Here is a 19,024-nt window from a genome sequence, read left to right as displayed (position 1 = left end):
TGCTGTTTGCAGTGTTTTAAGTGCTGGGCTGGGCTAGTATTCTGCCTGTGTAATTGCCTGCTTCTAATTGTTTTCACCTGCTAGCTCTACCAGTATTCCCTGCTAGCTTCCTACTATTTCTTCTGCTTCCTTTTTCCTCTCTGTTTCCTCAGGGGGGAGCAGCGCACATACCAGCGAAAACACACTCACAGTGGCTACCACACGTGCACACATGCTTACACGGACTAGACTCTGCTTATTCGGGTTAAAACGCACGCACACCAGTGCAAACAGGTTTACAAATCTTTAAACAGGCTCCTACATGCTTACTCTGCCTTACACGCGCGCACTCTGTCTTACTCGGGCCTCCCAGCATGCACACTCGTGCATGCACGCACAGCAAGAAACTTTGGTGTTAGCCACAGTGTACACCTTCCATTTCTTGACTTTCCCATGCTTATCTGTTGACACTCCTCTTTCTATGCTGTGTGACTGACATCTTTCACATACCACTTTGCTCCAATGAGCTTGATTTCTTTCTAACATTCCCCCCTGTGATGTCACCTCTCTCCTACTCCATTAGTCCCCCTTATCTAACTCTTACACTACACGGAATGTGCTCATTTGCTATGTGACAGTGAGATTCACTATCCTACCACTCATTTACATAGGATTGCCTACTAATGCTTAGTTACGTGTCTTACACTCAGCTTCCCCCCTTAGCAACCACTAAACGGTGGCCATGTTGTTTTCGGTCTGCTAGTCCCTGCATTGTAAATCCATGCATTGCATAAAACCCACATTTGTGGGTTTAAAACTTTTATATAGCGCAGCCCGTTTGCGCGGGGCTACGCTGCATTTAAACCTTGCCGATCACTGAAAAAAAATTTTTTTTTTTCATGTTTGCATTGGGTTACCTTGCCAATGGCCACATATTTGGCCACTGGCATGCTGCCTGACACATATGCACACTTTAATTGGAGCTGACATGGCCCCATTGTGTTATTTGCAGAAACGTACTCAGTTGTCAACTGAGTACATTTCTGCACCTAACACGACTCTTACACGGGCTGGTTTCAGCTTCGTGGATCGCTAATCTACCTCATTTACATGCCTTTTGGCTGCAAGTGAGGTAATTAGCATATCCACGCCCTGCCCGTGTAAGAGACGTTTTAGCTGGTCTATTACACAGTATTTCGGGCTGTTCCTGGATCTCTATGGCTGCATGGAGTCTTACACGACTCTTAGACTCCGTGCAAGCCATCATGAATCCTGCCCTGTGTCATTAAACAAGTACCATGGGAGATTTAAACTATGTCATTAAACAAGTACCATGGGAGATGTAAACTGTGTAATTAAACCAGTACCATGGGAGATGTAAACTGTGTCATTAAACAAGTACCATGGGAGATGTAAACTGTGTCATTAAACAAGTACCCTGGGAGATGTAAACTGTGTCATTAAACAAGTACCATAGGAGATGCTTGTAGAACTCAGAAAATGAACACTGTATGAGGAAACTGTGTCACTAACCAAGTAACATGGGAGATGCTTCCAGCACCCAGAAAATAAGCATTGCGTGAGTAAACTGCCATTAAACAAGTACCGTGGGAGATGTAAACCGTGTCATTAAACAAGTACCATGGAAGATGTACACTGTGCCATTAAACAAGTGGCATGGGAGATGATTCTACAACCCAGAAAATGAGCACTGTAAGAGTAAAGTGTGTCACTATAAAGGTGCCATGGGACATGTTTCCAAAACCCAGAAAATGAGCACTGTGCAAGTAAACTGGGTCATTAAAGAAGTACCATGGGAGATGCTTCCAGAATCCAAAAAATGAGCACTGTTTGAGTAAACTGTGTCACTAAACAGGTACCATGGGAGATATGTAAAGTGTCATTAAACAAGAACCATGGGAAGTACAGGCAAACACAGGAGGACTATGGCTAACCTAGTTCACCAATGAATGCAAACTAGGAGCCATAACTGACTCTCCGGCTGACACGGACATTGTCCAAAAGGGCCTTACTGAGACGGACACCTGGTGTCAAAGTCATGGTCTCAAGCTAAATGCCAAAAAAATGCATAATCATCCCGTTTGGGAAAAACAAAACACCCATGAATTACCACACAGGTAGCAGCCCCCTTAATACAGAAGAGGTAATAAGAGATCTGGGGTCCCAGGTAGATAGTAATCTCTACTTTGACAATCATATTGCCAAAGTAGTTAGGAAATCCTTCTATGTAGCCCATCAAATTACTAAAGAGTTTGCATCTAGAAATAAAGAGGTTATAGTGCCCCTCTATTCATCACTCATCAGACAATGCCCCATTTGGGATGTACCTCATAAGACACTTCCAACAGCTGGAAAGACCACAAAAGTACCTCACCAAGAGAATTACTGGCCTCAAACATATGTCCTATGCAGCCCGACTGGAAAAACTACAGCTGTACTCAGTCGCATATCGCTTACTCAGAGGTGATCTCTGCCTGACTTACAAAGCCATGTCCAACTCAGAATTGATGGACATGCTCCACCTAAAGAAATCCAAGTCACTGTGAGCCACTCGATCTAGTGAGCTAAACCTCACCACAACAATAAATAGAACATTCTATTCTCTTTCTAAAGCCCTGCACTTGCTCAGCTCTTATAAGGAAACACTAACTATCTAAAGCACTACACCCTCCTTGACTTCTCATAAGTATTAGACTCCCGATTGGTCCTTCCTGATCAAGTGAAAAATCAGTTCCCTTCCCTAATCTGATCAGTAAAAAAACAGTTCCCTATACTAATCTGGTATGTCCAAGGGTAAGTTTCAAGGTTACTCTCCAGTCCAGCTGGTGAATCTGGGAATTTTGAGGCAATGTTACAATTGCCTTATGTACATAGACAACCCTCTCCTCCTTCCAACAAACTCTAATATATGTGAGAGATGCAGTTACACAGCCAAACTGGAGGCAGAGCTCTCTCAACCCAAGACTAGCACAGTCAGTCAGGAGGAAAAGGTAACCACCCACACCATAAATCCAGTCTCACACAGACCTATTGCATCTGCGTACCCAACACATAAACACACAAAAACATACTCAGAGGTTCTAAATAAAAATCTGCCTAAACAGCAAAGACCTCCTAAGCAGATATCCAAACAACAGCCACCCCTCAACAATACCCACAAATCACATATCTCACAAAATCAGTGTGCCTCACAGTCACAGCCATTAAGGCCAAACAACACACCAAATACACTTGTTATAGGGGACTCTATTGTCCGGCACACTGACGTCCCGCTCACCAGACTGAACAAGGAGAAAGTCACTGTAAGCTGCCTGTCGGGTGCCAGGATCCGCCACATAATGCAAGCAATCATGTCACTCCAAAGCAAGTACAAGTATGACTCCGTCATTGTCCATGCTGGTGTGAATGACCTGAGATGTACCTCCCTGGACTACATGAAAAATGACATAGAGGAGCTCTCTGACCATGTAGCCCAGGCTGGTGTGACCCTGACCTTGAGTAGCATCTTGCCCTCACCAATAATGATGCCACAGTATAAAGACAAAATGATCAGTTTCAACAATTGGCTAAAGTATTGGTGTCATTCAAACGGGATCCAGTGTCTGTCAGCCTGGGATGACATGCTCGACAAGCCAAGTTGCTTCGCTAGGGACGGCTTGCACCTGTCACCCTTAGGCTTTCGTATACTGGCTAAGGCTCTTGCCACCCCCATAGTGCCTTTTTTAGGCAAGGCTCAAAGGACAAACCCACCTCCATAGACAACCCAAAGATAAAAAAACTAAAGGTAATGCTACTCAATGCCAGAAGTCTAAACCTCAAGATGCACAGACTCGAGACTCTCCTCAGTATGGAGAAAATCGATGTCTGTGCAGTAACAGAAACCTGGTTCAAGGCTCCTGAGAGCACCCCAGCACTACCAGGTTATAACTCATACCATGCGTTTCAGCCCCAAAACTCGGGCCGAAGCACAAAAGGAGGGGGAGTATCTATATTCATCAAAGATACCTACACCTCCAGGTTAGTGGCACTGCACAAAGCATCGGAAACCATCCATGTGCAACTAACAGCGGGCAAAACTGCCTTTCAGTTTGTAGCCTGCTACAGAACACCCTCCCTATTACAGGAACCCCACTTGGCATTCCTGAGAACACTGGAGAATATGAAGGTCTCTCCAAACACTATGTTATTGGATGATTTCAACTACCCAAACATTGACTGGAAAAACTACTCAAGCCCAAACACCCTCGCCCAATGGTTCCTTGAATTTATAAACTATAACGCAATGGAACAACTGGTCACCACTCCCACAAGAGGGAAAAACATATTGGACCTGGTCATCACCAACATGGGGACTCTATGTTCCACACCAGAGGTAAACCCCTCATTGGTAAGATCAGACCATAAACAAATTTCCCTGGACATCCATATCCCGTCCCCACCCCCAGCCAAGGAAATCACTGTAAAGAATTTCTCAAAGGCCAACTTTGCACTTCTCAAGACTGAGGTGGAATCCTTCAAAGCCCCTGGGCCAGAGGATAATACAGCCCAATCCGCAGAATCCTTTACAAATGCATTCTATGAGCACCTGCAGGAATGCATGGATCATGCTATCCCAAATAAAACCAAGACTCACTCCTCCAAAAACAGGAGACAGGTCTGGTGGACCCAGGCCATAAATAAGCTATACAACAGAAGGAGGAAGCTACTACATGACAGAGCAAAATCCCAAAGAAGGAAGGCATCTCTGATCAGTATTAGCAAGAAACTTTGATCCCTCATAAAATCATCAAAGGCTAGTTTCGAAAGAAAAATTGCCCTAGACACTAAAGATAATCACAAGGCCTTCTTTAGTTATGTCAGGAACATGGGCAGAAACTCCCAGATATGCTCTGAATTGTTGCATAACGGTACAAAATATACTGAACCTACAAACATAGCCAACATCCTGGCAGACAGATTCAGTGCAAACTTCTCCCTCCCTTCCCCCCCAAAGGAGCAAATGCCTATCCCAACTGAATGTAACCTCCCTGACATCACAGATGCACAGGTGAAAGCTGCCCTCTCCAAAGCAAAAAACACAGCATCTATGGGACCGGACGGTGTCCCAGGCTGTGTCTTACATGAGCTCCAAGAAGAATTGAACCCTCACATTAAGTCACTGTTCAAACTTAGCCTTACTACAGGATATGCACCCAAAGAATGGCGTACAGCTACAGTGGCCCCACTCCACGAAGGTGGTGCCACAACAGACCCCAGAAACTATCACCACATAAGCCTGACTAGTCTGGTCTGTAAAGCTATGGAGCGTATTATCATGGAGCTCATAAACAAAGACATTGGGAGCCTCCAGACACTGGACGCTAACCAATTCGGCTTTGTTAAAGGCAGATCTTGCCTCTTAAACCTAGCTGATTTCTTTGAAACAGTTACCAAAGCCACAGATGAGGGAAAGGTAGTCCACACAGCCTACCTGGACCTCACAAAAGCCTTCGACACAATACCCCACTCAGGCATCATAAATAAGCTTACCAGTTTAAATATCAACCCCTATATCACAAGATGGGTTGCAAACTGGCTCAGAGATAGAACCCACATGGTCAGAATCGCAGGTGCCATGTCCGAATCCAAACCAGTTACAAGTGGCATCCCACAGGGCTCAGTTCTGGGACCTCTCTTGTTCGGTATATACTTCTCTGAGGTTCAGGCTAACACATGGGGATTATGGCTGACAAAGTTCGCAGATGACTGTAAACTGGGGGTCATAATTGAATCTCCAGCTGACACAAGCATCTTCCAAAAGGGTCTCACAGAGATGGATGCTTGGTGCCAGAGCCACGGCCTCAAGCTAAATGCTAAAAAGTGCATAGTCATCCCCTTTTGGAAAAACAAGGTGCCCACAAATTACCACATAGGTGGTAATCCATTAAGTACGGAAGAAGTAATTAGAGATTTGGGGACCAACGTAGATAGTAATCTCTCCTTTGATAATCACATTGCCAAAGTGGTTAGAAAGACCTTCTATATAGCTTATCACGAAAGGGTTCGCATCTAGATCAAGAGAGGTCATTGTGCTCCTCTACTCGTCACTCATCAGGCCCATAATTGAATACAATGCCCCTTTTGGGATGTACCTTACCCGACACCTGCAGCAACTGGAGAGACCCCAAAAGTACCTCACCAAGAGGATCATGGGCTACAAACAAATGTCCTATGTAGCTCGACTAAAGAAACTCCAGCTCTATTCAGTTGCTTACCGCCTACTCAGAGGCGATCTATGCCTGACGTACAAAGCCATGTCAAACCCAGAATTAATGGACATGCTCCACCTCAAAAAATCCAAGTCCCTTAGAGCTACATGCTCCAGGGACCTAAACCTCAGCACAAAAATAAATAGGACATGCTGGAGGGACAGATTCATTTCCCAGAGGCTCCCCTCACTCTGGAATAGAATCCCAATTCATGTTAGACATAGCCGCTCGCTGACCCTCTTCAAGCAAAATTTGGACGCGTGGATGGGAAATCGCAAATTCACCCCTGGGATCTCTCCTGTGTCCCTGCTAGACAGAGGCACAGTAAACTAATCTTAAAAGGGTACCTTCTGTGACCTACTTTACAGCGGCACAGTAGGCTAATCTAATAGGGAGGCGGAAGCCAAATACACTCTGGCTAGGCTTATAAATGCCCTAGGGCAGATAGCCTAGTATCTACCTATGAACATGCTAGAGGGATAGATTCCTGTCACAGAGACTCTCCATGCTTTGGAACAAAATTCCTAACTACATTAGGCAGAGCTCCTCACTAACACTCTTCAAGAGAAACCTTGACGAGTGGATGGGTAACAGAAAATACACCCCTGGAATCACTTCATTGGCACTTCTTGACTGAGGCTCAGTTAATTAATCAATGGGGCAGCGAAAGCTGACACACTCTGCCTAGGTTTATAAATGCCCTTGGGCAGATAGCCTAGTACCTAAACTGTGTCACTAAAAAGTACCATGGGAGATGCTTCCTGAACCCACAAAATGATCATTGTACAAGTAAACTGTGTCATTCATTAAACAAGTGCCATGGGACATGCTTCCAGAACCCAGAAAATGAGCAGTTTGTGTGTAAACTGAATCAAACATCTACCATGGGTGATGTAAATTGTGTCATTAAACAAGTACCACGGGAGATGTAAACTGTATCATTAAACAAGTACCACAGAAAATGTAAACTGTGTCATTAAACAAGTACCACGGGAGATGTAAACTGTATCATTAAACAAGTACCACAGGAGATGTAAACTATGTCATTAAACAAGTACCATGGGAGATGTAAACTGTGTCATTAAACAAGTACCATGAGAGATGTAAACTGTGTTATTAAACAAGCACCATGAGAGATGCAAATTGTGTCATTAAACAAGTATCACGGGAGATGCAAACTGTGTCATTAAACTACTACCCTGGGAGATGTTTCCAGAACCCACAAAATGAGCACTGCACAAGTAAACTGTGTCATTAAACAAGTACCATGGGAGATGCTTCCAGAATCCAGAAAATGAGCACTGTTTAAGTAAACTGTATCATTAATCAGGTACCATGGAGGATGCAAATTGTGTCATTAAACAAGTACCACTGGAGATGTAAACTGTGTCATTAAACAAGTACCACTGGAAATGTAAATTGTGTCATTAAACAAGTACCATGGGAGATGTAAATTGTGTCATTAAACAAGAAACATGGAAGATGCTTCCAAAACCCAGAAAATGAGCAGTGCAACAGTAAACTGTGTCACTAAACAGGTACCATGAGAAATTCTTCGAGAAACCAAACAATGAGCAGTGGATGAGTAAACTGAGTCATTAAACAAGCACCATGGGGCATATAAACTGTGTCAACCCCAAAAGGGCTGAAGGCGCAATTTAATATCTGGCACTTATTAAAATGCTGCTGGTTGATACAAATGATAAATAGAAAAGGCTTGAAAATGTCAAGATGTACAGTGTGGGGTGAAGGAAAAAATCCAGGAACTAGTATTTCTTATGCTGACTTCTCATGGCATGGAGATGATCAGCTGAATACATCTGTCTGTCTTTCTCTCTTTCTCCAACAACCAACATAAATAGCCCAATCCAGACAGGAAGCCTTTTTCAGAAAATTACAGACTGGGTAGTAACGCTGCAGATGAAGGCTACATAGACCTATACAGACACAGTGTAATAGGACGGTAAGCATGTATGCCCAGTGTCTGAACTAGTCTCAGACACAGTGTAGCAAGAGCAAGATTTGTTGACCCAGCATGTGGAAGATAGCCGGAACACAATCGTTATCTTTCTATGAAGTACAAGAAAAAATGGTGTGCTGCTTTGCACTACGAAGATGCAAATAAAATGCTGCTAATGGGGAAAAAAGGAATATGTGTCCAACTAGAATGCTTCTTTGAACCAAGGAAAACAGTCATGAGTAAAGGGACTGTTATACAGAACTCAAGAACAAGATTCTGCTGTCCTTGAACTGAGGATGTAAAACCAGTGCTTATGATCACTAAGCTGAGATATATATAACTATTACGCAAAGCACAAGCAACAACTATAACAGATGCATGACAACTAAAGGAAGTGTTTCAGCACAAAGCACACAAGGAAAGGAATCCATGTTCAAAGTATATGGAAAAGAAAAGAAGTTGTGAAGTGCTGACTGCACTGAGGAACAGTGTCTGCATGGAATCTTCAGTGAACCAGCAATGGCTGACAAATCAGACACTACAATAATGTCTTCAACATCAAAGAAATCAGAGTTGTGACTATGGAAGGTCTGGTAAAGTCCAGATGAACACAAATGGTTACAGCGTCATCTGACCTGTGAAGAGATACGTAGCAGCATAGCTGGACAATAGGAGACAGTAGAACTACTCCGTTTAAGAGCTGCTCAGGAAAACAAATGCAGGAAGATAAATAAATACACAGCAAATATGTGGTGATACTGTGGTGTACAACAGAAAAATGGCCAATACAAAATGAGCTGATCAGCTGGAAAAGAGTGCAGTGGTACCTTCAAAGGCTGGGAAACTGATCTGAGCAGAGTAGTAAGTCTATGAAACTCTCCGTAAAGTGAAACACCTTGATTCCAGTAGTATGTAAAGGGATGTCCATAGATTTGTCTTATGAAGAACTTGCAAGTTACAGAAAGAAGCAGACCCTTAGGTACCAAATTCCTGAGGCTAAAAGGGAGTTAATTGCTTTGCGAATTTTGTCAATCTTCACAGGAATGAAGCCTAAGTTCATCTGTCATAATAGCTTGAAGTGAAACTATAAATTTGCTTTTTGTCCAAGAACTGAGTGGATTAAGCTCTACCAATGTTTAACTTAAGGCTTTGCAGCATATCATCCGAATTCCAGAAACTAAACCAGAGTACATCATAGGTATGTGTGGTAAAAGCTAATTCCTTAAACACAGTACTGGAGAACTGTTATACAATCAGAGTTGTGACAATATTTAGTTTCCTCAGCTAACCAATGGTTAGTAATTGCTTTTGAATACTGTGAAGATTGCAGTTTCCAGAAAGATCTTTTTCAGATCTCTGTATAACCCTGTCAATTTCACACTATGCAGAAGTGATAGATTCATGCTATCTTCTTAACTTGAAGGTGCTCAGCACCAGGGATTGTAAAGGAGGGCTTCTCAACTGCATCTCGGTAGAGAAGGTACACCAGGCCAGACTTGTAGACAAAATGGAGGTGACCATAAAGGAAATAGGCAAGTCTTTAGACCAATGGGTTTTCTCCACTACTGATTTTCAACAGACAAGGATATGCATTTTGCATATGGAACATTTATTATGAGGCAGAAGTGATGGGCAAAAATTTGCATGAACTGTATGGAAACAAAGTTAAGCAATTGCTAATGCTTCTGTGTATTTCTGAAAAGTTAGTAAAATAGACAAGTTATTTATTTTTATTTTATTTTACATTTGTTGACCGGGATAGTCCGACTGGATACATGTCCATTTTCAGTGGAGGCCCAGGGAGAAAAGCTCCAAGATAATAATACAAATCGAACATTTAGTAAATTCAAGCAGATTACAGTCATAAGCAATACCAACCTTTAGCACATATAGTACTTAATATAAAACACTTTACAAAACATAACATTATTTTCAAAGTTAAACATACATAACATTACATTCAGGTTTAAGACACACTGAGCAGCAGTTATACAATTGACCCTTCCTGAAATGGAGTGGTAGAAAAAAGTTAGAAGTAGTTAACGGTAAGGCACCTAAAAAAGAGAGAGGTCACTAGTCGGGGTTAGTGCAAGGACATAACCAATGAGATTTGAAGTATTTCTTGAGTTTGTTTTTGAATTGAGTTAGTGAGGGTTCTAGGGCCAAGTCAGCTGGGAGTCTGTTCCATATTTTTCCAACAGAGTTAGCAAACAGAGAGTCCCCAGCTGAGTAGTTGGATTTGTATGTTTGAACTAGGAGTCTAGTGGATGATCGCAGTGGCCAGATGCTGGTGTAGGGGCTGATAATATTTTTTAGTGCAGGTGTATTTTCTGGTTGGTAAAGAACTTTATGTGCCACTATTAGCTGGTTGAACTGCAGTAGGCTTGGCAGTTCAAACCATCCTAGGCGATTTAGGTTGTGACAGTGGTGTGTCCGGTAGGCTGTGCCAGTAGCAAATCTGGCAATGTGGTTATAACAGGATGATAGTTTATCAAGATCTATTTTGTTTATGTTGGAGAATAGAGGTGAGGCATAGAGAAGAGTTGATAGCAGATGGGAAAGGGCAATTGCATTTCTAGCAAGTGGGGTAAGGAAAGGTTTGATTCTGTAAAGAGAACCAAGTTTTTTACTAAGGGTTTTGATAGTTTGATTGATATGGGCATCAAACTTCAGGTTGTTATCAACTATGACACCCAGTAGTTTAGTTTGGGTTTCTGGGGAGATGATAGTGCCATTGTTAGCAGTTATGTTGAAGGCTGGCAGGGGGGTCCTGCATGTGGGGGAGAAGAGGAGCAACTTAATTTTGTTGGGGTTTAGGATTAGATGTTGATTGGAGAGCCATTTTTCCACTGTATTGAAGGTAATTTGGGTTAATGTGAATAAAGTAACTGGTGAGGTGTCAGAACAAATCAAGGTTGAGTCATCCGCATATTGAATGCAGGTAGCATCTGGGATGACTGAATGAAGGTCACCTGAATGAAGGTCATTGATAAAGATGGAGAAAAGAAGGGGTCCTAGTATCGAGCCCTGGGGGACTCCTAATGTGATGGGTAGGTGAGATGATAGCTTGTCCTGCCATAGGACTGCCTGTTGCCTGCCCTGCAGGTAAGATTGAAACCATTGGAGTGCATGGTTGTTTAAGGAGAAGGCCTTCAAGGTGTTTATAATCATTTTGTGGTCAACCATGTCAAAAGCCTTGGATAGATCTAGAAAGAGTGCTGAGGATAGTTTGTTATTATTGCGGTTGTGGTTAATGACGTTAGAGAAAGAGAGGAGGGCAGAAGTAGTACTGTGGTGTGGCTTAAAGCCATGCTGAAAGTTGGGCAACAGCTTGTTCTGTGTGAGGTAATGCATGAACAGTATGTGTACACACTTATCCATAACTTTTATCCATAACTTTAGCTAGAGGTGACAGAATAGATATGGGTCTAAAGTTTGACAGTTCAGTGGGACTACCTCCTTTATGGAGAGGTATCACATGGGAGAATTTCCATATAGTGGGTACAGTAGCTTCAGATATAGCTCTGTTGATCAAGATAGAGATGGGGTAGGCTATGGTGTCAGCAGCAATTTGCAGATAGCCTGTGGGGAGGAGATCATTAACCAGGGTGGTGGATCTTAGTTTCTTAAGTAGGGGAAAAATAAGTTGAGTAGGAACAGGTTGGAAGGTAAAGTATGTTTGGGTACTGGGTGTGGCTACATTAGAATTAGAGCCATTGGGAAAGAGTTGGCTGGCTAGAGACTGGATAGTCTATGTGAAGAAGCTGTTGAAGTTATTAGCAATGTCTACAGGGGATTTTTGCTGGGAAGCTGAGGGGGTTGGAGAGGTGGTTTGGCCTGGGTAGAGTAGTTTGTTTAAACCTTTTGAGGTTTGTTTTGGTGTTTTTGCAGTAGATGGTAGTAGTGGTTCTTTTTGTCTAAGGTTATGGATTTTTTGGTGTCATTCCTTAGCTGTCTGAATCTTAGTTGATCAAGTGGAGCTTTTGTTTTCAGTAGGTGGCCCATGCTTTGTTTCTGAGTGAAATTTTGGTTTCTTTAAAAAGCCATGGTGCAATATTAACTTTGGTTCTAATAGAGCGGCTGGGAGCATGGGAGTTAAAAATAGCAAGGAATTTGGTGTTAAAAGTATGCTACTGCTTCATCTGGGGAGACTTTTTGTACTGACCAGTTGCATGCCTTAAGTTCATTTTGAAACTTGGTGAGAAGAAAATTCTTGTTGTTTCTTAATGTTCTATAGGTGGTTGATGACTGTTACAAGAAAATGTGGATGACTGTTACAAGAAACATCATCATCCTGCTGCACCACTGTTCTCAGTAACATGGTCATCGACTGCCAGACTACTGTGCTCCACACAAATGTGGTACAACATGCACTGCTGTATGGTAGTTCAGTTTTGACCAAAGTGAGCCAGTCCACATTGTTTATTTCAGATGCATTCTTTTGTGACTGTTGTCACAGCAGTAGCAAATATCTCCAATCTCTGCATGTGGACAGCTGAGGTACAAAACAGTAATCTCATGAAAATGTGACTGCACTGATAACTTGTAGTGCAGCAGTAGTTTGTCACTTTCAGTAGGATATACACTGGCCATACAGCCTTTATCTGTTATCTAGAGTGGACTTCTGAAACTTCATGATCTGTGTCTTGCTCATTCATGTCTGAGAACATGCCCAACATGCATCTGCAAATGTGCAGAGGAGCAGCATCTCTAGTTTGGGTCAAACGAGAAAGGAGGATGTTAGTAGTGGTGGCCCAACTGCAAGGACAGAAGCAGTAATGATAAGGCCGAAAGGTTCATTCAGTGCATTACTGTTAGTATCACATGACTGTTTACTGAATTATCACAAGACAGAGACACACATACAAAAGAAAACAAAATGTTTTAACATTTGTCATATTCTTACATGACATTTTATTTCAATTTAACAATTATTCAGTCTAGCATTACAATATGACTCATTTTCCATCTTCCCTTAAACCACACTCCTCCTGAGCATTATTGTGTTTATTGTTCCCACAGATTCCACTTATTTCTATGTAATTTGCTCCTTCTATTTTTTTAAAGATCCAACCTTAACTTCTTTTACATCATTTACAATATTCAGTACTTCAATTACAGTTGGTTTAGATTTTTTTCCATTTTCTAGTAATTGCTTTTTTGACAGACAATATCAAAAAACTTAGTAAAGTCTTACTATGTACAAGCAAGTCAGATCCTATGTCCCAGCTCAAAAGAGTTACTGCATACATTACAGCCATTTACTCACCCAACATTTCTGACATAACGCTCTCTAGGGAATTTTTAAAACCTGGAAATCAGACACCCATCTAGGACTGAATGGTAACATGTCTGTAAAATCCATAAGCACATAGTTTAATTCATTAGTAGTATGTTGATAGGCTTGTGTGCTCTTTATTTGTATTTTTTACACATATTTTGTATATATATTTTTTTATATATTTGATATTTTGCTTGTTAAATTTTAATGTGAGAGAGTTGCAATGTTTTTTACACTCACAAGGGTGTGTTTTTATCTTGGAGATGATTGGCCCTATTTAAGGGGGTGTGTACCAGTGCTTAATTTTGATTGGAGAATGATTTCCTGCTTGTACGACAGATCTATTTTTAAAACTGTAGATGTTTCTGATTATTATTTTTATTTGATTTATCCTCCAGTGGTGGTCAGAGTGTTTGTTTCCTTATTGTATAAGCTGAGACTTTATGCAAAGAGCAATGGAAATATTTGCATTCCCTGTTAAAATTATAAGGTTGATTAGGAGGCTATATGAGGGATTGTAGGCAAAAATTTAAGTGGGTGTGGTCCTCTCTGATAATCTCTGCTTGAGCAGAGGAACCAGGCAGGGGTATCTCTCCCCTTTGTTATTTGTACTATACTTGGAACCACTGGCAAAGAAAGTAAGGAACTCAGAAATTCAACAATATAATTGGTACGTTAGTCAAGAAAGCTGGCTCTCTGAGTTTGACATTATTTTATACCTGACAAAACCAGATAGGGACATTACAGTGCTGTGCAACATACTGAGACAGTTTCAAACCTTTTTGGGATACAAATTTAATGAAGCTAAGACAAAAGCAATAGCGGTAAACTATATACTCACATACGATTTGGTTCAGCAATATACATACTTCTGGGAACTTTATAAAATTAAGTATTTAGGAGCATGGATTAAAAATGTTACCGGTCTGGCAGCTAAGGATATGTGGGAAGAGACTAAACAAAAGATAATACAAAAACTGAGAAAATGGAAGCTCTGTTATATGCATATGGATAGTAAGATACAAGCAGTTAAAATGTTTTTAGTCCCTTCAGTTTTATACACTGGTCAGGCAGTTTTTTTATCAACCAGAGGAGAAGTCGTGGATACTAATTAATAAAGAGCTGAAGAATTTTATATGGGAGGGGAAGACAGCAAGAATCAAGTGGGATAAGCTCATTCTTCCAGGAGAACAGGGCGGATTGGGACTACCTGATTTGAAGGATTATTTCAGAGCAACGCAGTTAAGGCTCCTATACATAGCACAAGCAGAAAACTATAATTCAAAATGCAAGGAGGAGATGATGAAATGGGGGGAAGCTCAAGTAACAGAAAGAGACTGGGATTTTGCATGCAGACCTTTAAGAATAACAATAACAATCATACAGAAGTGTTTACAGAGGTATTTTTATACCCTAAGCAGGGTATAAAGAATTTTTCCTCAGGTAGATACAAATGTTGGAGGTGTGATGAAGAAGAAAGAGGTAGCTGGGAACATATTTTCTGGGAGTATAATGAGTTGGCAGACTTTAAAGATTCCTTGTAGTCTGCACTGTTGGAGATGCTGGGTAAGCAAATTGGAGTAACTGGTAAAGTTTTTTTTTTGAGCTATGATATAGAATCAAAACTGCATAGACATAGTATAGACTTGCTGAGTCTAATTATTATGGCTGCTAAAAAGCAATCACTAATCAATGTGTAAACCAACTTTATTAAAAGTAACAAAAATAGTAACAGACATAAAACAACTGGAACTGGGATCTTTGGGAAAGGGTAAGAGCAAATTACACAGAAAAAATGGGAAATGTGGGATCAATACATGCAGAGGAGGAACAAGGTTTAAAAGATGGCAGGTTTTGAACGAGCTACGTAATGGCTGACTGACAATGACTGTATATATTAAAAGTGATGTATAATGTTAAACACAGCTATAGTTGTGTCGGCACAGTTTGTAATATATAATGTTTGTAACTGAGATTATGTCGCTATGGTTTATTTTCATTTATATAAATGTGAGATTACTTATGTCATACATTTAATAAAGATGTTTTGTTTTGTTTAAAAAAAAAGTGAGTTTCCAAAATAGTGAACTAGGATGGTCACAAGCTTGCTGAAGATGGTACTTAACACCATAGGGCCTGTGAAATTGCACATTAACTGCATTGTAGAGCGAGAGAAGAGGCAGAAGATGTTTGTTTTTTCCCCACCCCACCTTCTTCCTGCTATTTGATTTTGTGTGATCCTGAAGAAGAGATGTTTAAAGACTGTAGTTATGGTGGCTTATCCCCAATATTGGAGATGTAAGGGTGAGCCTGCAAAAAATGTGTGTTTGAGTCCTTAAGTATGTGCTGCAATTTTGTGACTGCAGCTTCACAAGGATTCCATACATTTCAGTTTTAATTAATCAAGTCAGCTAAACAACAAATGATCGATCATACTGAATCCAGAATGTCTGAATAATCGGAATTTCTTACCACATTAGATGAAGACCATGTTGTTTCCACAGAAGAACACAGACACTCAGAAGATAACCACAGTTTCTTTCCGAACTTGGTGCTTAGGGTTCAGTGATTCAGTCTTCTGAATTTTGACTTTATTAGATATAACAGTTTTAATGGCATGCAAAAGTAAGGTCAATTAACCCCACAACTATATATGACGGTCTAAGTCAATTAACCGTACAACTATATGTGACGGTATAGGTCAATTAACCCTACAACTATATGTGACGGTCTAGGTCAATTAACCCTACAACTGTATGTGACGGTCTATCATATATGAATTTGTTACCTGCTCCCCATGAAGGCAGCCTGTCAGAAAAAAGATACCTTGTAAAGAATTCAACTTTCATACACTTCTACCTGGTAACTATTTGAAATGTCAGGACACGCTAGATCAAGTCCCAAAATATGGAGACTGAATGGTCGAAAGAATGGACTTGCATATACGACGTCTGAGATGCTATTTCTCAGAATATTCCCTTTTCTCTGTGGTTTGGTGATCTCAGAGCTTGTATATACAAGTTTGGAGGGCGTGGGGGGGTTTGTCTCCCTACATAGGCAGTGCGGGGGAAGTTTAAAGGAGAATCACAATTTAAACAATTTGCTCTTCTCCTGTATTTTTGGTCTTTTTTTCTTTTTGCTTGTCAGCACTTGGTATTTCAGCTGCAGACATTTCAATAGGGAACCATTTTAGCGTCTTAAACTCAAAAGTTGTAAGTAAACTAGTGTGATGGAAAGACATTAATATGTCTGCATCTGTCTCCTAAAATGGTGTGACCTAAAGTTATCTCTGCACTAAAAAGTACAGAGACAGAGAGAAAAGTTACATCTGACTGAAGGCGGGTAAGAAAGACAGAGGGAAAGAATAATAACAGAAGCAAAGAAAATTTGAATAAATTATTGAATCAAGTTTAATTAAAAAAAAAAAAAAAAAACATTAATGGTGACATACACATTTGATTCACTAGGACTGCACCTCAGCAGAGGTACTGCTATAAATTATGATTTTCTCAGAACCGTTCAAATCTTGTCGTTCTTCTCCCACTTTATTTTATTACATATAAGATATTACATCTGCTCAAACCTGTGCACAGAATCTGGATCTTGAAACCGACTGCAGGAGCTTCATGATTGGTTGCGACAGTGAGACAAGAGGAGAAATGGCACGGATGACAGCAGTAAACTGTTCTGAAGGACTCAGACCTGCGAAACAACACAAATGAGCAAATTAACTTCATAAGTACTTAATGAAAAACTGAGATACAAGAGACACTAAACTTTTGCTAAAATATACAAAAATATACAAAAATAAATATCAGACAATTTTGCTAAAATATACAACAAAAATATACAAAAATAAATATCAGACACTATCTCAATTTTAGCTGACATATACCAAGACCAGTAATGCCTGCTTTTTGTGACTTACATACTCAGCTAAATTTTGTAGTAAAACAGTGTGATAAGCTTAATAAGGCAAGAGTTGGAGAAGGTTAACAACAATATCAGCACTAAAAGTCACTGGCCAAAGTGCCAATTTGATTAGTAAGCATAGATTTGGCCAGCAGCTGCCTCACACTGCCCTTATGGGAGAGCTGCAATAGTTCCTATAGTTAGTTACTAGAAAGGCCCTTTTCTCACCTACATGACTTGATACCAGATAAAGCTTAATGACGAAATGCACACGTTATGTGTGTACAGAAAGTGAACTACTACTGAGAGAAATGCAGCAGGGACATAAATGCCATCTTATAAGACCTGTATGAGGATCTGGAAGCATCTCTGAAGGTAACTCATTTCAGAGCGAGTTAATGGAAAAGGAGGTTTTAAAAACATACTGGAATCTTGCTGGTCTCATGTCTGTTTCTTGATCTCTCCAAGGCTTTTGATACCATCTCCCACCCCCTCCTCAAACTCTCCAAACTCAACCTATCCACCTCTATGACCTTCTGGTTCACTAGTTACCTTAATGAAAATCTTCAATCAGTTAAGTGGCTTTCTTCTATCTCTCCTGCACTGCCAGTAAAGACAGGTGTCCCCCATGGTTCAATCCTGGGACCATTACTATTTAACATCATTACCAATCTACTGTCAACATCCGGTCCACAGTCATCACTTGTTCAATATGCAGATGACACCACAGTTATTACCATAGCTGATACCCTCTCTGACCTAAATTCTACAACACAGAAATCCTTCTTATCTGTTGAAAACTGGCTCACCAAGAAACAGCTTATAATAAACCCAAGAAAGACCAAACTTCTGCTCTTCATTCCCAAAACAATGAATCATCTTAAATCTTCATTCTCAATCACCCCACAATAACACACCTATCACCGTAGAATCACACACCAAACTACTTGGGGTCATCACTGACGACCATCTGAAATTTGACCTGCACATTTTCAGTAACATTAAGAAACCCTACCAAAAACTCAGGCTCCTTTACAGGAATAAAACATTCTTATCCAATAAAGCCAAGATTGTCCTATCCCATGCCTATCTTCTCCCCAGCCTACTCTATGGCTCTGAAATACTCACCAACCTTCAAACCTCTCTCCTATCAAAACTAGAATCCACCTACAACAAAGTGGATAAATTCGCTGCTGACCTCCCCTACTACTCACATCACTGCTTAGCTCTCAAAAAGTTAACCTGGCTGGAGCTTCCTAACAACTTACTTCTCCCTCACCTTCAAATAATCCATTCCATACTGTATCTACCCTCTTTTTGTCCCACCATTCTCTCTCTCATCTCTCCCTACTCCCCACCAAGATCCCTTCATAGCTCTGAACAAAACCTCGTTTTTATCTACAACCCTAAAACTACAAAAGGTCAGAATCTTTACAGCTTTTCCCTAGCCCCATACTAGAATAAACTTCCTCTGGACATTAGTAATATCAAGCACCATCAATTCAGAATAGCTGTTAAAAAAACATCTAAACAATACATGGATCTGTCATTGTAACCATCCTCCATGACTGACATCCCCCCCTACTGTTCACCCCTCATTCACCTCACCTCCTTTATTTCTTC

General features: G+C 40.8%; 1 protein-coding gene across 1 annotated transcript in view; it reads right to left on the bottom strand.

Moving 5' to 3' along the window:
* Positions 1-19,024, bottom strand: part of LOC122792442 (exostosin-1a-like) — an 866,275-nt gene that overhangs the window by 477,286 nt on the left and 369,965 nt on the right. The window contains exon 7 of the mRNA XM_044060230.1: positions 17,073-17,191. Within this exon, the coding sequence (XP_043916165.1) occupies positions 17,073-17,191 (119 nt within the window). The remainder of the gene's footprint in view (positions 1-17,072; positions 17,192-19,024) is intronic.

The sequence above is a fragment of the Protopterus annectens genome, chromosome 1.part2 (genome assembly GCF_019279795.1).
Source record: "Protopterus annectens isolate FY-2018-M chromosome 1.part2, PAN1.0, whole genome shotgun sequence".
In the NCBI taxonomy this organism is placed as follows: Eukaryota; Metazoa; Chordata; order Ceratodontiformes; family Protopteridae; genus Protopterus; species Protopterus annectens.
Note: the sequence above shows the minus strand (reverse complement) of the source record. Positions and strands in the feature narration are given on the sequence as shown.